The 21453-nt window shown below is 44.1% G+C and overlaps 1 protein-coding gene across 5 annotated transcripts in view; it reads left to right on the top strand.

Annotated features, from left to right (window-relative positions):
- The window catches only part of BAIAP2 (BAR/IMD domain containing adaptor protein 2), a 366531-nt gene that overhangs the window by 286406 nt on the left and 58672 nt on the right, over positions 1-21453 (top strand). For 2 of the 5 annotated variants that reach the window (XM_085617410.1, XM_085617414.1), the window contains 3 exons: positions 7761-7832; positions 8701-8863; positions 11064-11101. In XM_085617410.1, the coding sequence (XP_085473536.1) occupies positions 7761-7832; positions 8701-8863; positions 11064-11101 (273 nt within the window). Of the gene's footprint in view, positions 1-7760; positions 7833-8700; positions 8864-11063; positions 11102-12411; positions 13870-14303; positions 14354-21453 lie in introns of those variants that run through there. The other 3 variants (XM_085617413.1, XM_085617412.1, XM_085617411.1) reach the window with 3 other exon arrangements.

Below are 21453 nucleotides of genomic sequence, written 5' to 3'. Positions count from 1 at the left end.
TCTATTGCCTGTGAGTGGCAGCATTTTGACTGAAATGTGCTCATCCATCTGAAAACGGGTACACTTCAGTATCAAGGCTGGTGGTGTACCAGTCCTCTAGTTTTTGATTTTATCCTTTTATTATTGTCCTTTTCCTTCTTTCTTTTTTTGTCTCCTTTCTGATTTTTTTTTTTTTTAATGCCTGACTGCTCCCGAGATAATGCTACTGGGCTACTTGCTTGCTGCTCATTCCGTCTGCAGTGTGCTGCATCCCTCCCCATGGCCCCCCTGCTTGTATTCTAGGCAGCTCATTGGAATGGTATTGTCCATGGTATATGATTGTGTTACCATTCCAAGATGGCCAACACGTTGCTTCTAAATCTTTTGGTCATGTTGGAACTTTAAAACAATGATGCACTATGCACAAGACCATTTCAAAATGCCCACCTGTTAATGTATTTCAGTCTTTGCTTATTTTATTATGGCAAGCACATGGCTGCTGTGCTTAAAGGAGCCCTTTTTATGTTTCTGCTTGTATTCTTTTAATCCTCTCACTGCCCCGTTGACATGTATGTGAGGGGGAAATAAATACCTCTGTCAGCTATATATTTGAATATTGACCCAGTTTACTACCAGAGAGAAGGAGTTTGTCAGTGCCTGGTACGGATCCGGCACGGGCAAAGTCGCTAATAAGACGGCCTGGTGCTCAATTCCAGGCATCCTCATTAATGTGTGATGTCGGTAGTAATGGTGCACACATATTGGATGGGTCTGGGAGGAAGACCCTTGCCCTACCAGGTACACCGAAAGTTTGAATTGGTGGGTGGGGCTGCAGTAAAAGTGAAGGGCAATTTTTGCTGCCCACCAGCTCTAGCCAATCGTTCTGCTCGTGGCAGGAAGAACAGCTTAACTTCTACCAGCCTCCTTCTCACCACCACCCCTCCAACAGAAAAAATTTAAACTTGAGGTGGAGATTGGAAGGGGAGAAACTCGGATTGCCCCTAGTCCCTCCCCTTTCAATCCCCACTCTGTGAATCTGTTTCAAACTGTTTCTTCCATCTCCCAGTTCTTCTCTGTCTAAGAGAAGCATTGGAAGAGGAAATACTGTGTGTCACAGCAGACAGACAAACCGCGCCTGGTCCTTACTCAGTGCAGATGCACACATCTGCAGCCATCTTCGAGCCCAGACGTCATTTTTCTTATTTTTTTTATTAGCCCCAGCAAAAATCAAAACAGCCCTTTGTGCTCTCTCTCTCTCTCTCTCTCTCTCTCTCTCTCTCTCTCTCTCTCTCTCTCTCTCTCTCTCTCTCTCTCTCTCTCTCTCTCTCTCTCTCTCTCTCTCTCTCTTTCTCGCTCTCTCTCTCTCGCTCGCTCTCTCTCTCTCTCTCTCTCTCTCTCTCTCTCGCTCTCTCTCTCTCGCTCTCTCGCTCTCGCTCTCGCTCTCTTTCTCTCTCCCCTTCCCCCGCTCTCTTTCTCCCTCCCCTTCCCCCGCTCCCCCGTTTGGGTTGTTCTTCGTCTTAGAATAAATCCAAACCAAGTCTGGCACCTCCCTGGGTGCAGAAACACGCACCCATAATTCTTCACCCCAGTAAGTAATCTGGGCACTGGAGTATTTTTAGTTTTTTTTTCTAGGCTAAGAAAAAATACAAATGGAGCCCAGCTCCCTAATGGAGCACAGAAGGTCACATCTGGGTTCATCCCTCACCTAGGAAAACCTATGAACGCAAGGCATTTATAAACACAGGGTACCTGGAGGAGTGTGGCTTGTGCCGATCACAGCTGTTCTTACCCAGAACCCCTTGCACATGTCATACATCAGTTAAATGATCTCCTGGCATTTCTGTGATGGCAAGCTCCAGAGTTTGTGGGGATTAGCAAAACTTCCACCATCTAGTGTTCCCACACATTTACTGATCGGCCCACCCTCACATGTGGTCGTTTTTTTAATCATAACTGATAAGAACAGGGCAAATGTGTGACTGTCTGAAGTCAATATTGTGTCATTGTGGTTTGCACATGGTCTCAGCTTTTACCTATTTCTGTCCTGTGCATAAGCCATCCCACACTTGGGTACCATTTTTAGCAGGAGAAATGTGGTGATGTTGAATAGTAGAACGTATGTGATTTACCTGAACTTTTTGGGTATTTGGTCACTGAAATGGGCCTAAAAAGGGAAATAATTGTGATTTTTAGTTATTTGTTTCTTTTAATGACTATTTTGATATTTTCAGGGGATTCCGGCCAATAAAATGTGGTGAGTTTGATGTGAGTCACATCACCGTGGATTCCCTTGTGCCTTTTTAGTTTTCTGAAATGTCTGGGGTTGACAGATTCACCTGGGTGCCGGATGACTCTGCGCACAAGTACTGCAGACATCCCCAGTGGCATGTCTCCAGCCAGAAACATTCCTTAGAGTGTTGTGTGGATTGCTGCTCAAACCCGTTGAAAACCCATCAATGTCTGATTACCCCACACTCAGAAGACCTCAGCTACACTGATCCTTTTGTGGGGAAGACTGGAGGAAAAAAGAATGAAGATCTGACGCATGCCATGTCTAGTGCATTGCCCCCAACCAGCCAATAAGTGTGAGGACAGTGTGGCACTCCGCGATAAAAACCTTATGGTGTGTCGGTATTAAAAAAATATACAGTTGTGGTATGTTTCGATACAGCCCACGGGTGATCTTTTATTAGAAGACAAGTTCCTAAAGCAGGATTCCGCTTGTAGAGGTTTTCAAAATTTCTAAAATGCAGTATTCGTTTATGGCCTTTGGGCACCCTGAAGCTATAGATAACCATACCAGGGCGCCATAGGAACAAAGTTGGTGGCTGAGCCTTGGCAGGGGTACGTTCCTGCGCGAGGGAGATTATAGAGAATTGCCATGTTGTGGAAACCAATTGCTAACAAAACTGACCAATGTCATGTTCAGGGAGTTCTACTCGTCAGCTAGTCACAACAAGTGAGGTCTTGCTTGCTCGCACCAGTAGTTCCTTATTTCGTTCAGAATTTAATAGAAAATATATAGTTTTTTAAAAAATACTTTCCTAATAGTCATGCATTTGATATTTTTCATCAAATGAACAGTGCATTATAAATAGTGATTCAGCAATGAACTGTGTTAATATCACTTAATTGATTCTGCACACTACAGTCCCTGGGAAAACACACACATTTGGTATTACTGGGCTCCAGACATTCAGCGCAGCATATCCTAAGTTAGAGTTTTGGTATTAATGTTTGTCCAGTTAGAAAATGCAACACAATATTGAATATGTATATTAAAAATATATATATATATTTAGGCTGCAATGAAACGCGATGTGGGGTTTTTCACAAACACATAGCTCTGAATGCGCTAAAAAACATACTTTGTATGACTTTGTGAGACCAAAGAGTTGCATGTGCTTTTACAATCTAATGCCGATTTTGTGGGAAAAGGCTCCTACACTGAGGTGAAAGGGTTCATTTATCTTTCATATGATTGTTGTTTTGTGTTTGTTTTATTGTGGTTGGGTAAATTCAAGAATGAGTGACAGAATGCACGCATGACGAGTTGCCTTAACTGTGATTGCAGAGGCACTTTCAGTAATAAAACCGACCAATTAGCATTGCCAGTGCTTATTTTTAAACGTGTGTGTGAGGTCAGTGGTATGTATAGTTCTTTGGACAATATTTAACTTTAAACAATGCAGTCTTAAAGGCGGTTTTAAGAGTGCTTTGCGGGTTTGAGTACCTGGGGTTGAATTACACATGGTGGCCACTGAGCGCAACAAGAGTTTGTGCCTGCATTTTGTACCCCTGTTTTACTTTGGTAGTACAAAATGTGCATCAGACACTTACTTGCACGACCCCTAATTCAATATCGATCTCGCTGGGCAAAATATGCCCCTGGGCAATCCCAAGTTGGCATTACCTCATTTGCTTGGAGGTGTTGCCCAATGCAAATGAGTGAACCTCTTAGCCCTTGTGCCCATGCCTGTACAAAGACAAAGCAGGTATCGGAAGGTGTACTGATTGTCTGCCACATAGGAAGTGGGGTTCACAGGATTGAAGGGATGTCCCCATGCCTTCGCTCACAGGTGGGAGCAATCTCACATAGCATCCGCCTGCAGGGTATGGGGATCCCCAGTCCCTTCAGAATAAGGCTGCTGACAGTTAAAGATGGAGCCAATTCTACGGAGAGCACATTTTTTCCGTAATGTGAGGTACGGTCCCTGTTTAAACCAAGCACACACAATTGAGGCTCCGTGGGCCCGGTTTGTAATTCAGTTGCTGGGGCCATATTGCGATCGCTGCGTTGGCGCTCTTTAGTGTTTGACGTGTCTGAAGTGTATACATATAACTTGAATATCTGAATGAATCGGGCACCACTGGCACAGGTAAGCACGGTGGGGCAAGGGGCGGAGACGCCCAATGGGATAGGCAAAATAAAATAAATAAAACCACTTGCCTTGCGCTCACCGCATCACCGATGTGGCGAGCGCAAGATAAGTGGTTTGTTTTATTTATTTTACCTATCCTGTTGTCTGTCAACTCCCGCCTCGCCCTGCACCGCACCACCACTCCACTTATGCTGGACGCGCCTGGAATTAATGCATGAAATGCAGACGGCACAAGTTGGAAATGGAGGATAGGGATTGACTCGGTCTGTTTATGACTCGGGTTGTCAAAAATGTATGCATTAACTCTGACAAATTCTGAGTTGTATGTATGAACCTCAAATACAAAAAAGAAAGACGCGTAGCGCTAAGCCATTGCAGGTCTTCATAATACAGACCCTAATGTGTGACAGGCTGTTCTTGGACAGCCTTTCTTCCATTGGAGGGCGCTTAATATGACCATTGGTTTGGTAACTAATGGATCTGAGATTATCGTTATAAGCGAATATTGTGTTAGTTAATAGGCTGTGTAGTTTAATCTATTGAACGGCTACACCATTCTTTTTCGTTTGGGCAATGTCATAATTAAAGGAACATTGTAGGAGATATGAACGAGCGCTTACTAGGGGTTTCTTTTATGTACTGCTGGTTGCATGTCTAAAACACAGTTGAATGCTGGCATTGAGCTAGTCTGTCTGAAAGAGGTTTTTAGGTCTCGGCTCGAAGGCTGCGCTTGCGCAGTCTCGCTCCGAGATTTAATGTTTCGGAGTGGGGCTTTAACCCGCCCCTTTTTTTTACCTCTTCTCCATTGGCTGGCCTCTTAAATGCTGGTCAGCCATTGGAGAAGAGGTTTGTCTCTCCAAACAAGCCCCGTCTTTTTCGGATTCGGGGGCGTGTTTTTTCGAATCTTTCTCTCCTCTGGAATGTAAACATTCCAGCCAATGGCAAGAGGAGAGAAAGAAAAACACGCCCCCGAATCCGAAAACGCTGCTGCGTTTCTCCGAGGCATTTCTGCTTGACCTCGGAGATAGGCGGCGGTGTTCAGGGCGATTCCCTATTGTTCTAAAAGCAGCAAAGTGATTTAGACGTTCTAAATGTGCGGAACTGTATGTCCCAATGCCAGAGTACACAGCAAGCGTGAGATCTAAAGGTATATACATAACAGGCGATCTAAACGCCGGAAGGCATGAAGAAAAGTACAACTAACTACACGTTCTAAAGACAACAAATGTTCTATTTGCAGTGTGACACCCTATCGTGTGCCGTGATCTGTGACGTTCTTACTTAAAGGGGAGGTGTAGGCCGCCTCTCCTAGGGGGGTTCCCCTACTGGATTCTATTTACGCTGTCTGTGCATCTGTTTCTTCCGGTACAGCACACTGTAGACGTGTAGACTTTTATTTCCTCCTTACATCGTGTGCCTAGATTGTGCTTTCTCGGAAGTGGAGCCGAGAAAGCCATGTGCATGGCTGTCAGCGGTGGGGGTGGCGGATTCCGCGGACACGTCGGATCCTTCTGCGGGCAGGCGGGGGCTTTTTTTGTCTGTCTGGGCGCCGCGTGCCACCAAACCAGGAAGAAAACTACTGCCGAAAAGAGCGCACGGACAGAGATGAAATGCCCCACTACGGTTACTTTTAATTGCACCAAGAATGAGGGCCCCTATTAGACGGAGGCGGGGGGTTCGCAATGACAGAGATCCGCCCACGGTTTGAAATTTTGGCGGGACGGAGCGGGCTTTGTGAAACCGCTCAAGTCGAGGTTCATCATCCCCTCCACTTTAATTGGAATATTGTACGCAGTTCAAAAAAGTTTGTATACAAGCCCTACTCACCCACTGCTGTCGCTTTATCCTCAGACTCCCTCCACCCAGGATGGTTGTCACAGCAGTTTACATTTTGGTATTTATTTTTGTAACTCCCCCCGCCACCTTTCCTGGGACCATCATTGCATCGTCAAATGCACCTTTCCCCGTACATTGATTTTACCACTCATACCGGTGACACTGTCCATTCTGTGCACCTCAACCTTATGACTTTCCCAAAAAATTGCAACTCAGGATTTGGGTAGGTGTGGACAGACACCGGGCGTTGGGGCAGTAAGGCGGGAAGTGAAGGGAGTGGAAGAATACCGTGGTCGGGAGACATTCGGAGGTGGCGGGAGAGATGCTTGTAAGTTGTAATCCATTTGCTATGTTGCTCTCACTGCATAACGGAATCGCTGTAGCCAGGGCTTTAAGTGGGATGGAAAAACGGGGGGGGTCGCTCAAAGGGGCGTGGCAAATATAATTAAGGGCGTGGCTTAAACACGTAAATTAAAAATCTGTGCTTAGCATAGTATGTCGCCCAGCTTGTATTTTGCTGTTTCTGTCATTTTATCCAGATATATGATACAACAAGTAGCATCAGACCTACAACAAGTAAGGACTATTGGCTTTGTCAGTGGTTTAGTTGCACAAGATAAATAAGCAGCAACTATGGCTTATTATATGTAATATTGAAAAAGCTTCCACTTTAAGCCCTGGCGTCAACACGACGATGTTGCTGCTCCTGAGTTTCAAGAGAAGGGAAATCTTTAAAGGATACAACGCTAAAGCTAATTTCTCCACTAGAGAGAAGTGAGCAATGTGTCTGCTGTGACACAAAACGGACAAAAAACGGACCGCTGGCGCCAGGGCACAAAACAGAGCCCGATAGAGACCCGTTTCGAGGCCCCATTTAAAAAACTGCCGATGCTCTTCACTGGTGAGACCCGGCCCTCTTAAAGACCTGGCTGTAGCGTATGTGTGTGTGGGAGGCTCTGTGTGTGTGTGTGTGGGGGGGAGGCTCTGTGTGTGTGTGTGTGTGTGTGTGTGTGTGTGTGGGAGGCTCTGTGTGGGGCTAACTCTGTGTAGAATGCTCTATGTGAGTGGTGGGGGTAACTCTGTGTGTAGGTTGCTCTATGTGAGTGGCTCTGTGTGTGTAGGTGGCTCTGTGTGTGTAGGTGGCTCTGTGTGTGTAGGTGGCTCTGTGTGTGTGGCTCTGTATGTGTGGGTGGCTCTGTGTGTGTGGCTCTGTGTTTGGGTGCAAATGCAATAGGTCTTGCATTGGAGAGTGATTAAGCTATTGACATTGTAAATAACAATACCGTTTCTTTAAATGTTTTAAAAACAAAAACATACAAGAATGTCATGAGCAATGCCAACAGCTCTAACTTTAACAATGCCCAGACCATTGCATTGTAAATGCTTGTTTTTAATCCTGAGCGGTTCTTCCACGTGGTGCCATTTTATTTTCCAGCCAGTCTCTAACCTTTGCAAGCTTTTTCCTAGGTTGTGGTTGTCTGACTACACATGAACTGTACAAATTAACCTTTGTTTTTAGAACCCGTGTCTATTTCATCTCTGACTTCTGTCTTGTCACTTTAGGCGAGGATGGTTTCCCTTCTCTTACACGCGTGTAATGGACAGCAGCGCTGGCAGCAGTCGAACGCAAGCAAAGTGAGTAATGCCAACAACTTCTGGTGAGCAGTGCCCGACACCGCTTCATGATTCAGACCTCCTATATATTTGTTCACTTTTTAAGTTTGAATTCGAGTGCCCCATGATCGTGTATGTGGAGCTGCGTTACTCTGGGGTAGCCTTCCCTTTTCACTAGTGCTAGTGTTCTCAAACATTATTTGATTTGGATAGCTGCTTTAAAAATGGCGTGAGATTTGGTGTTGGTAGCGTGTGTGGGTTGCCCGTGGTAGGCTGCCTTTTTAACTCTACTGCTTTCCCTCTGTCTGTAATGCTGGGAGATTATTTGGAAGTTTAGAAACGTACTTTGTTTCCACCCATTGCAGTGAACCCTGCTTCCTTGCCGCTGTCTGCTTAAGGTTTCTTCATTGCAGCGGCATCTTATTGTAAGCTGCGACTCTTAATGTATCACAAAGCAAGCTGCGACTCTTAATGTATCACAAAGCAGAGAAACAACAAGGTCAAGGCTTGCATGAAGCTGATGGAAGAGGGCCTTACTTGATAGCTTGAGCTACTGTAGTAGTAATTCTGCTCCATATTTGAAGGTTTTTTCGGCGGACATATTTGGGATCCTACAAACCTTCAATTGACATGTTAGGCTGAAAAGGTGAGCCGTACCCTGTTGCTATCACATGTTTGTTTGCATTACATTTTGCTGCACAGGGATGCCATTTATTTACATTTGCTAGAAGGAATCAGAAGTTGGTGCCCATGGAGGATATTGTAACCATAAAGGGAGTTGTGGCATAAGTGTCACAAGTGCAGTGTCATTATAGGACTCTGGAGGGTTGGAGGTAATGAGGTGGCCATCCGTGAGTGAAATGTTGCTGTTTTCATTTTACTTTTGCAGCCTTCAGCCTGGGAAGAGCAGCAGCACCGGGAACCTCCTGGATAAGGATGACCTCTCCATACCACCACCTGATTATGGTATAGCGGCTCGAGGCTTCCCCCCACAGCCAATCAGCACTTTCAAACCCAGACCTTACAGTGTGGCAGCACCTGTCTTTGCACAGGTGAGTACAAAATTCTGACCCTAACCATCCCACCATCATGAAAGTAAAGGCTGATGGGCACAATGTTGCCTGTACCAAGGGTACACTGATTATGCTGAGTTGCTAATTTCAGGTGGTTTCATGAACTCTGGCTGTGGTAATCAAATGATACATTGCAATTCGTTTATCTACCTCACCTGGTCCTTCGATCAACTTTGAGGTCTCACTGCTGCACCAGAACAATTTGATCCTAATTTGTAAAGAAGAGCAGTAACCTAGTTTTGTGCAAAAGTGGTTTTTAATCAAAAGATTCATGTTAAGAAAATGACCACTGCCATATGTTTGCATTGCAGCAGCAATTCCTCCAAGAGAGTAAATGACATTTTGACTGCTTTTTGAAGGATTATTGGTTACCACTCTTGTCCAGTTCTGTACTTGTTTTTAGGTCGAGCCTGGGCCGCGCAGGCGCTGCTCTGCGAGGCATGCTTTATTCGAGTATGGACTTGATGCCCTGTCCACTCTCCGCCCATATTTGTCATTAGCTTGTGTCATTGTCCTTCCTAAACGCTGTCTTCTGGTTCCTTAATAGGCTTGTTAGTCCCTCCTTAGTACCGCATTGTCTTCATCTGTAACCTCCCATGAGGACTGGATCTTTAACTTTGTTTGTTACACGGTACGTCTTATTTAGTCTGTAAGCACTATTATCTTTAAGTTTCACCTACTGCAGGCACGACATGCTTTCCTGCAACATTCAACCCGCCATGCTTTCCTGCAACATTCAACCCGCCCTGCGCGCTTTCACTTTCCTAGCAGCCCAGGACAATGGGGGCGTTTCTTTGAAATGCAATAGGTCTTGCATTAACAAGAGTTTGTGCTATTGGCATTGTAAATGACAATGCCTTTTATTTATGTGTTAATTATCAAAAACGATAAATAAAAGGCATTGTCATTTACAATGCCAATAGCTTAAACTCTCGCACATGCGAGACCTATTGCATTGCAAATGCTTGCTGTGCCTTTGTGCAAGCCTAAAACTTTGCGTGTGTGGTAAGCAAGGAGACCGAAAACACTTTAACGGAGCCCAGTGAGCTTAAATGTGGCTTTCAGATCTTCAAGCTGGTTAAAGTGTTTTTGCCACTTTATGAAAAGTTTGATTTCGACATCTCTGCCGATGGTACAGGGTTAATTTTTGCTGCTTTTATCTTCAGTTTGGTCTCTACTGGTGAGGTTGCCTTTGATGGCTCCTATTATTTCACACCTTACATCTGACCCTGCCTGATAAAGTCGTGCTCTTGCTCTGCACTGGCTTTTAATGTGCCTTAGCAACCGTCCTATCCACTGTTACACAGGATCTTTGGTTTCCTTTTCTTCTGCACCACACATGCCAGCCGGGTCAAGAAGAATCTCCTGTAGGGGTCCTGTCTGTCTGAGGCTGCGATTTCACCCACTCAGTCAGTCAGTTCCCATAGTACAGTATTCATACAGTGTTTTTTTGGAATTGACAGTGTTTATTCTGTTGGCATGCCACTCGTGATACCTCACAACTCTTTAGAGGAAAGAGTATGCATGATGTCAGCAACCCTACCACACCCTCTTGCCAGGATTACTAGGACATATGACCTGTTTCTTTGATATAGCTTCTGGTACAAACCAATAATTTTCTTACAAGTCCTCAGGTGATGAGTTAACTACACTTATCATAAGATCACAGGTTACAAGAAAACTTTGGTAATCCTGAAGATACATTCTAGTAAATGAAAGGAACATAACGTGGGAAGAATATACTTTATTATCTCAGACAGAAAGGATATTTGCATTTCCAAGTTGATTAAACGGTTTCTGCTAGTCCCCACCCTTGCCAAATAGCGTATTGTGAAAACCTGGCAAGTAACATGGCATGCTTTGATTTTTCTCCAAACTAAGAGGCCTCTCCTACAAGAGACCCATCGCCTCCCAGCTCAGGTTCTTCACCTTCCCTAACCTCGCTAGAAACCCTCGGAGTACGCCCTACACTTCCGACTCCCGCAAGAGCTACAAACCCACTTATGGGTGAGGTTAATAGTTTGATATGTCTCCTTATAGTATGTCAAGTTGTCATAGTATGGGAAGAGAATGAGGTAGAGCCTTTTTCCCCGTGGCCTTTTAGGCCCATTTAGCAGCCCATGCTGAGAATCTGAGAGTTGCCGGGTTTCAATCTCCTTTTCTCTCTCCTCTGTCCTAGGGACTCGAGGACTATGGAACAGCACGATCAACAAGCAGGTAAGATCTTACCTTTGGCTGTACTGAGCATGAAACCAACATGTGTATGTGGCCTTGGTTAAATCATCCCTGTTACATGTATTTCAGTAGATTTAAATGGCTCTATTTCATTGTGTGGTTTCTACCCCCACATTGGTGGAGTGCATGTCAGGCACAGGCAGCAGTAACTTGCATGTTTTCATGTCTCCCTAGGTAGGGTTGTAAGTGAAGAGTTATATTTGGATGTTCTGTGTGTCCTCCACCAAAGTTTTAGCGGGGTAATGCTTTTTTACCACAGGTTGATTCGCACAACTGCTGACAGGCTTTGCACTTGATTGTTAGATGGGTGGTAGCGTTTTCCACAGAAGGCTTCCATAAATATTTTGTTTTTTAGCAAGCATCTATTTTTTGTCCTGTAAGGCTAGAGATACTTTCTAAATTAACAGAATATATTATGCCCAACTATTGCCTGTAGGTCCTCAAGGTTGGCTCATTTAGTTATACTTATTGCTGTGCCAGTCCCTTGCTTTGCAGTCTGGTTGTCTTTTAAACCATCCTTTTATTTCTAGAATATACATTTCCGGCAGCCATTTCTCTGAATGTTAGTCAAGCTCTGCCATAGTGGTTATTCGACCTCCAGTCGATAATGTTGATTTTTCCAGTGTTGGCACCTTCCATAGATTAACACCATCTAGTTAATTTATTGCCCCACTGTCAAGTGATAGTCTGACACTGGGTACCGTTTGCCATATAAAAGCTACGGATGCTGCCAACACTAGATAAGCACAGTAACAGGTCAGTAACGTTTTTCTTACTTACCTGAAACCAATTTGAATACTTATGTCATTGGTTGCTCAGGATTCTAATAGATTACTTCTCAAATTGATGTCAAATTGAAACCATTGGAGAGGTTTTGTTTTGATATTGCAAGGCATTCAGTCAAGGAGCGAAGGCACACCTCAACTCTGATTTGAGATCTACTCCTGAAAAAGAAAGTTAGGTCACTGCAAATGAGGACAAGCTTCTAGCCGTCCTCTTTTGCGGTGACATGCCTGCCTGAGATTACAGTAGTGGTTTCACCCAATAACTGGCTGTGACAATGCTTGACTGCTGTGACCTAGCCAGAAAATCTTCTTGCCAACATGACTGAATGGAGGTCCCCCCCGCTGGTGGTCTTTAACAGTACTAGGAAAGCCCAGAGTGTCTTTATGGTCCTGCAGAAAAGGGATACTGCATTGGCGGGGGAGAGTGGCGTTCTGTGTCTCTTGTCTTTTGTTTGTGAAAGCCCGCAAACAGCAGTTTGGCATACTCGTCTGCTTTCTATTTCACAGCGGCAATGCCACAATGATCTCCACTGTGTGAGGAAGAACTTCTCTGGCAACGGCACCTGTTCTTTTCAAGAGCTTTCCTCTTCCTTTTCCTTCTGTCTTTTTTTTGATCTCCTGATCCCTTTGGACTGCTTTGATTTTCCCTTTTTCTTTTCCAATACTGAGCCCATCAAGGAGTCCCCTGGTGCTGTTACAAAAAACTCTCCCTGAAGCTTACCTTAGAGCCTTCGCTTTCAAAGCCCTTCAGAGCAGAAACTGCCAAACCAAGTTCTCCCTTTGAAGCAGCCTGGATACCGTTTACACGAAGTAGCTGGGAGAGCAGGTCTATTTCTTATTGTGCCTGTGGCTGTCAAAGAACATGGAAGATGCACTATCCCTTTTCTTAGGCGCTAAACAGAGACCGTAGTAGGATTACACTAGTAGAAAGGAAGGAAGCACCATGGTCTTGGGGCGTTACGTACTGTTACATTAAGATAAACTATTGTGACCTTGCCAGTATTTTGTTTGGGGCGCAGGAGTAGGGGTGCTGGGTTGCCCCATTTACCAGCATCTATGCTCTTTTCTGTAATGCTACCACTTTGAATTCAGCCTTTTGGTTGCACTAATGGATGCGGATGGCTTGTATATCTGGGGTTTCACTGCCACCCTTTCTGGAAGTGTGTAAATAGAATATCTGCTACTGGGGGGATCTTTTTCCCTACTATTTTTTAGTATACTTTGTCTTAAATATTGTTGCCTTGCTTTCAGTATTGCCATCTTGTAATGAGCAGGGGTGTTGGATGTGTGAGCGAGGCTAATCCAAAGATATGTATTTCTAAATTAGACTGTTTGGGTGGGGCGGGTGAGTTCAAGGGGAGTATGCTGAAAGGGAAGATGTATTGTTTTGGTGTACGAGACAGTTGTATGTTTGTATTTTTTTTCTTTTCCTTTTATTCTTCTAAATTCTGTTCATCTTCTTTGTATGTCTTGGAAACTTTAGAAGCAAACACGGTGGGATTGGCGTTAATGGCTACCTCTATTGCTTCCTCACGCACTGAGGTCTGGGAAGTGGGAGGAAAAAGGGGGCGACTACCCCATGTGCAGACTTTTAACCCTTACAGTTCCTGTGAGCGTTCGTCCGTGCCAATCCTTTGACACTACCTTTTTTCTGATGTGCAAAACCGTTGAAACTTGCCTCCGTTATGGGACAATGCTGGCAATATACATATTTATATATATATATTTATATGTACAGACTCTATATAAAAAGGCAACTGTTTTGTTACGTGAACAGAACATTGACATGTAATAGGAAAGTCTTCTTTGATAATGTCGCAGCTTTGTATAGATTTTTAATCCGGGGTATTTGCTTCTCAACGGATGAATGTAGAATAATCTGTCTAAGTGCTGAGTGCACTTTTTTTTCTAATGAGAAATGTGCCCTGTATTGAGCTGTTTGAATAAAGTTTTATTTATTGCATTGAGGTGGAAGTTGGTTTTATTTTCAGGTTTGATGGTCCCATCTCTGAGTCCCAAAATAGACCAGGTTGGGTAACAGCGCTGGTGGGGTACCATCATCCTTCTGGTAGCTTTCCTAGTGCGCCACGCACATCAGTGATTCGTCTGGGCAGTGGCTCTCACCCCATAACGACATACCGAAACAGCGCACACCTTCCATATGGCCTTTCCTCTTCCATTTTAAGATGACCAATTTCCCAATTGAATGCTGGGGTATAATATTTTAAAATGTGCTACGTTTACAGTATATTAATTCAACGCAGGTTCAGAGTGTGGGCCTATCCGAAAGTGGCGTGCTCGAAAAACCGTACCATGCTGCATTTGAGTAGTGTACGTTTTCCATCTTATTACAGTGTACATGATCACATCAACAAACTGCATTTCTGTTTTCTCCACAGTGCTGATGCCGAATTTGCCAGATTTTGAGATGTATTGCTGCCTAGCATTAGTAAGTCATTTCTTCTAATGTGCCAGGGAACCTGCTTTCCCCCTCTCTCCAGGCCAGCGTCTGTCTGCATGCAGGCCTGGAGCCGTTTCTGCAGATGTGCACAGTGCGGCTCTTGCTTATTTTTGTACTGTAACCAAGATTACTTCTGAAAGATTGCCTGTTTGTGAAGGATAATTTGGCAAAAATATAGTTGTGAATCTGAAAATATCTGGAAAAAGAATGTACAAATCAAAAATAGTGCTCCTGACCTGGTCCCTCATTTATCCTCTGAGGGAAAATCGTTTATTAAAGCATCTCCACATCTGTAGGCCTGACCGAGACCTGTGAAAAGGAGGGAGAGACTTTCTGCTCTGGCATTGCCAGTTTGAAATGGTTGTTTGTCTCTACTAGTGGACTCTTAAGAATTCTGATTGGTAATTGTGCTTGACGTCTGTTTTTCGACTTTAGAGCTCTCCATGTGAGATATGTTTGACTGTATGGGATTCTAAATGAAGCTACAGTAATGTGCCGGTTTTGTGATATCATTCTGAAAGTCTAATACAGAAATAACCCTAGTGTTTCTTTTAGAGAATCTATGGGAAGTATGCAATAATCTCACATTCTTATTTTGAGGGTTTGATTGCTGGCATACGTAGTCCTCTAGTTTATGTCTCAAAGTCTAGCACAGACAAACCGACCCCCAAGCTTCTGGTCCAGAATTCTAGTTCTTGTTTTATGGCGACCATAAGGCATACCTGGTCACACTGGGCCATCTCCAGCGTCTAGTGGAGCACAAGAGATTATTCCCGGCGACTCCTGCAGACAGTCTTACAGTTTTGTTCTGGGAGGCTGGCACGCACTTGCTGTGTGCAGGATGAGATTGTAGGATTGTTTTTCGGCAGCAGACTTCTTCGAGTTCCGTCTGTATTAAATAACCAGAATGACACCTAGGGACTCTCTGCCCTTGCTCCTAGGATATGAATGTAGGATAATATGTGCAGTAACAACAAAAAAACGTGGGAGAAGGTCCAAGGGAAAGATTTTAAAGACCAGCAGGTTGTGAATCCCCTTAACCGAATCACTATAACACTGGACAACCTGGGTCTAGTGCTGAGTCAACAAAGATAAACAAAAGGCATATCTACTAGTTCCGACATCTCTAGTTGGAGAAGAACCCTTTAGGGAACAGAACCCATCAATCACCGAGGAGTCAGTGTGTTGTCATCATCTGGGTCTGTCTCTCTTGATACACCGCACCAGGTCTAGATGGAACGACCTGATCGCGAGTAAAGAGAGGTGACATACAAGGGTTGTAATCAGATCTCCACCAGATATGACGAAAAGGTGAATTCTCCTTCGCGTGAGAGGGGTTCTAAAAAGTGCAGCACTGAATCGAAAAGAGTGTGAATAAAAATGGCTAGAGAAACTCAAAAGTGCTTTAATCGATAGAGTACCTCTGCCAAAATTAAAAAGCAAAATGGCAATTTAGCATAAATACATTGTCATTATGCTCATTGTCCATAGTATCTGGTCGACATGTTTCTGCCCACTGGGATCTAAATAGTATCAAGGGCATTCATCAGGACCTAATTTTGCTGCTACTATGAAAAAAAGTGAAAGTATAAAAATATTATTGTATTACAGACATTCCTACCACCGGTTGAACTCCGTGGATGTCAAAACCGGGTACCTAGGAAAGTAGAAAAACATAGATAAGGAAATGCGAAGAGCTATCAATGTTAACATGACCAGCAGACAACAGTATTAATATACCGTCATGAAGAACACAATTTAGTGTTGGTTACATCCAATAGTGTATTCGATTGCACTTACCCTACAATTCTGGGTGATACCCTCACCTCAACCTGGTTTCTACTCAGGGAAGGGGGCCCCGCTCTGATAAAGGGGAGAAGAAAAAAGAAACAGGGCTGTTGAAAAACATGCCTAAATCTTTATGCTCCCCATAAAAAATGACTAAAAAGTATAAAGTTTATCCATGTCTCTAAAATAAGTGGAGGCACAAAGCATGGCAGTGATGTCCTTATAAGGATAAATTACCCCTGACTTCCAATCAGAAAAGGAAGAGCCCTAGCAATTCATAGAAAGATATAGTTAAAAAAGCCATTGAAAGACTCTTATGAAAAACGCTAATGTTTAGGACTCCTATGTTGTCAGAAAAAGATTCTGAGGCATTCCCAGAGTAAGAGCTAAGCTTACCTCTCCGTCGGTACCCCGGGGCGGTCTATAAGTAAAGACCGGAGGTACCGACGTGAGCAAAAAGGGAGTGTTTTGTAGTGTATTAGATTGCAAACAGGTGGGTCTGTTAAATCGGGGTGGCTTTGGTAAGGCCTGTAATGTTTGAAGCAGCGTGAGGACCCAAATGCCGATATCGAGTACTGCGCATGCGTTGAAAGCGCGATAGAGTGCGCATGTGTTGTATTAGAGACGCTGTTCTAGTACATCTCTAATGTTGTAGAGCGCCTGTACTAGATTTCCACACTAAATAGATAGAAAGGGATTTCGGCAGTTACTAGTATCGAAAGCGGCTGATGTAGATAACCGCTATAGTCACTGTGAAAATTATATTCACGATGGAAATTGTAATATTAAAACATAACGTGAGGGCTTTTGAAAGGACATCATATGGATCAAACAACCTCTATAAAAATGTGAAATGTGAGTACTGAACCCCTCACCTAAGCGTGTTTTAATCGATGAGCATACGCTCATATCAAGCTCTACAAAGAGAGGTGGAGCTTTGTCAGACCGGTAGAAACAGAAAGACAAGAACTATTATGACTGGATTTTAATCTGGCATGTTTGTCGCGGTAGCCTTATGGTTGGTTCAATGTATAAGTGCAACAAGTTCAAAGAAGGATTCACAGATATAGTAGACTATGCATGTGTTGAATATTCTGCAGAAGACCCTCGAGTTGGACGTATCACAAACTGTATACGCAATTTTCACAGATAAGGTAAGTGAAAAGGGGCCAAGTCTGACTAAACAGAATAGAAAGAGTTTAACCAGAGTGAACTAAGTGAGGGACATGCTCCTAGATGACCACATAGCTTATAGTAAAAGCCAGGGAATATCGTCGTTAAGTCCTGTGGTATCTGAGTGTAGACGATAAACCCATCTCTGTTCTCTACAGAGGAGAAAGCGTTGGATGTCCATAATATGTTGGGGAATATAGGGTTGCTCAAGTATTACCCAACGAAGATCTGTTTCTCGATGGCCTGCCGAGATGAAATGATTGGTAAGTTTGGTGGCACTCTTTTTGCACCGAATAGTGCTCTTATGTTCTGCTATTCTGAGTTTGATTTTGCGAGATGTCATCCCCACATAGTTCATTTCGCAGGGACACTTGATGAGGTAAATGACCCTCTCACTGTTGCAGTTAGTGTGTTTATCAAGCCGCCAAGGTCTACTTGTCCCAATATCAACCTCAGTGGTGTGTGATGTCTGGGGGCACACCGAACAGTTCCCACAGGGAAAATGACCTTTGACTGGAGGTAGACCCCACAGGGGCACCTCCGCAGATCTCTGGGATGCTCGAGGGCGTGTATGTATCAGCTGGTCTTTGATGTTCTGGCTCCTTTTGTAGGCAAACAGAGGAGGAGGTAAGGTCTTTCCTTCAATTTTGACCACTCTCCAGTTCTTGAGAATGCTCTTCTTTAGTGCGTTAGAATGGCTGGAGAAAGTGTTGACACATGTTATCCGGTTCTCCTCCGTGCTTGGATCGCAAGTTCGTTTTTCCAGGAGAGCCTCCCTGTGATTATTAAGAGCTCTCTTCATCGATGTCTTTACTGTTCTCTTGGGATATTGTCTATCTAGTAGTTGAGCAGAAAGTTGATTGGCATGTTCACAATACTTGGAAGTTGTTGAACAATTGCGTCGGATGCGGAGAAATTGCCCAAAAGGCAAGTTTTCTCGCAGAGCTCTTGGATGGAAACTCTGAAAATGTAACAGCGAGTTCCGAGCCATCGGTTTCTTATATAGTTCAGTAATGAGTATGCCATCCTGAGAGCTGATCAGAAGATCTAGGAATGGTAGGTTCTTTTTTGAAGTCACACAGGTAAACTTCAGAAAATCATTTTGAAGGTTTAGCCATGAGTGAAAATTCTCGATTGTATCAATAGAACCTCTCCAAATGACCAGAATGTCGTCTATGTACCGTTTCCAGGCCAAGATGTGGCCTAGAAACGGATTGGTGATAGACAATACCTCAGCCTGCTCAAAGTGGTGAACATAGAGGTTGGCCAAGGAAGGGGCAAAAATACTCCCCATCGATGTTCCGGAGATCTGTAGGAACAACTGGTCCTCAAATTGAAAGAAATTCTCTTTCATAGCCAGCGTCGCACAGAACATGATGAACTCAACTGGTGTTGGACTCTGCAGATCTTTCGTTTCAAGGAGTGTTTTAATGACAGATAGAGTCTCATCCTGTGGAATGCAGGTGTACAACGACTCCACATCAAAACTCACGAGAAAGTCTTGTGTGGAGTCGAAAGGCATTCCATCAAGGATGCGCAGAAGATCCTTAGTATCCTCCACATATGTCGGCATTGTTTTCACAAGAGGTTTCAGGAAGAAATCTACAAAGGTAGACAGGGGTTCGAGGAGTGACCCTATCCCCGAGATTATGGGTCTACCTGGGGGGGGTAGCACTCCTTTATGTATTTTCGGTAATACATAAAAATAAGGAACTACTGGAAAGTTGGTTATCAAAAACAATGCCTCATGGTTAGTGATCCAGCCTTGCTCCAGAGCGTCATCTACTTTCTCCTTGATAATGGCCGAAAGCCTCTTGGTGGGATCCAATTTGAGAGGCTTGTAAAAAGTGCCATTGGTAAGTTGTCTCTTGCACTCACTTCGGTATGCTGCTGTATCCATGATTACTGTGGCGCCCCCCTTATCCGCGGGTTTGATGGTGATTGACTTGTCTGATGACAGAGTCTGTAGGGCAAGATTTTCATTTTTGGACAGGTTCATGAATTGTTTTCTATCAAGTTGGAACAATGCTTCAGCATCCCTCAGGACAGCCCTCTCCTGAAATACTTACCTTCGAGAGGGCTGTCCTGAGGGATGCTGAAGCATTGTTCCAACTTGATAGAAAACAATTCATGAACCTGTCCAAAAATGAAAATCTTGCCCTACAGACTCTGTCATCAGACAAGTCAATCACCATCAAACCCGCGGATAAGGGGGGCGCCACAGTAATCATGGATACAGCAGCATACCGAAGTGAGTGCAAGAGACAACTTACCAATGGCACTTTTTACAAGCCTCTCAAATTGGATCCCACCAAGAGGCTTTCGGCCATTATCAAGGAGAAAGTAGATGACGCTCTGGAGCAAGGCTGGATCACTAACCATGAGGCATTGTTTTTGATAACCAACTTTCCAGTAGTTCCTTATTTTTATGTATTACCGAAAATACATAAAGGAGTGCTACCCCCCCCAGGTAGACCCATAATCTCGGGGATAGGGTCACTCCTCGAACCCCTGTCTACCTTTGTAGATTTCTTCCTGAAACCTCTTGTGAAAACAATGCCGACATATGTGGAGGATACTAAGGATCTTCTGCGCATCCTTGATGGAATGCCTTTCGACTCCACACAAGACTTTCTCGTGAGTTTTGATGTGGAGTCGTTGTACACCTGCATTCCACAGGATGAGACTCTATCTGTCATTAAAACACTCCTTGAAACTAAAGATCTGCAGAGTCCAACACCAGTTGAGTTCATCATGTTCTGTGCGACGCTGGCTATGAAAGAGAATTTCTTTCAATTTGAGGACCAGTTGTTCCTACAGATCTCCGGAACATCGATGGGGAGTATTTTTGCCCCTTCCTTGGCCAACCTCTATGTTCACCACTTTGAGCAGGCTGAGGTATTGTCTATCACCAATCCGTTTCTAGGCCACATCTTGGCCTGGAAACGGTACATAGACGACATTCTGGTCATTTGGAGAGGTTCTATTGATACAATCGAGAATTTTCACTCATGGCTAAACCTTCAAAATGATTTTCTGAAGTTTACCTGTGTGACTTCAAAAAAGAACCTACCATTCCTAGATCTTCTGATCAGCTCTCAGGATGGCATACTCATTACTGAACTATATAAGAAACCGATGGCTCGGAACTCGCTGTTACATTTTCAGAGTTTCCATCCAAGAGCTCTGCGAGAAAACTTGCCTTTTGGGCAATTTCTCCGCATCCGACGCAATTGTTCAACAACTTCCAAGTATTGTGAACATGCCAATCAACTTTCTGCTCAACTACTAGATAGACAATATCCCAAGAGAACAGTAAAGACATCGATGAAGAGAGCTCTTAATAATCACAGGGAGGCTCTCCTGGAAAAACGAACTTGCGATCCAAGCACGGAGGAGAACCGGATAACATGTGTCAACACTTTCTCCAGCCATTCTAACGCACTAAAGAAGAGCATTCTCAAGAACTGGAGAGTGGTCAAAATTGAAGGAAAGACCTTACCTCCTCCTCTGTTTGCCTACAAAAGGAGCCAGAACATCAAAGACCAGCTGATACATACACGCCCTCGAGCATCCCAGAGATCTGCGGAGGTGCCCCTGTGGGGTCTACCTCCAGTCAAAGGTCATTTTCCCTGTGGGAACTGTTCGGTGTGCCCCCAGACATCACACACCACTGAGGTTGATATTGGGACAAGTAGACCTTGGCGGCTTGATAAACACACTAACTGCAACAGTGAGAGGGTCATTTACCTCATCAAGTGTCCCTGCGAAATGAACTATGTGGGGATGACATCTCGCAAAATCAAACTCAGAATAGCAGAACATAAGAGCACTATTCGGTGCAAAAAGAGTGCCACCAAACTTACCAATCATTTCATCTCGGCAGGCCATCGAGAAACAGATCTTCGTTGGGTAATACTTGAGCAACCCTATATTCCCCAACATATTATGGACATACAACGCTTTCTCCTCTGTAGAGAACAGAGATGGGTTTATCGTCTACACTCAGATACCACAGGACTTAACGACGATATTCCCTGGCTTTTACTATAAGCTATGTGGTCATCTAGGAGCATGTCCCTCACTTAGTTCACTCTGGTTAAACTCTTTCTATTCTGTTTAGTCAG

Source organism: Triturus cristatus, chromosome 7 (assembly GCF_964204655.1).
Source record: "Triturus cristatus chromosome 7, aTriCri1.1, whole genome shotgun sequence".
Lineage (NCBI taxonomy): Eukaryota > Metazoa > Chordata > Amphibia > Caudata > Salamandridae > Triturus > Triturus cristatus.
This window is presented reverse-complemented; position numbering and strand designations above follow the sequence as displayed.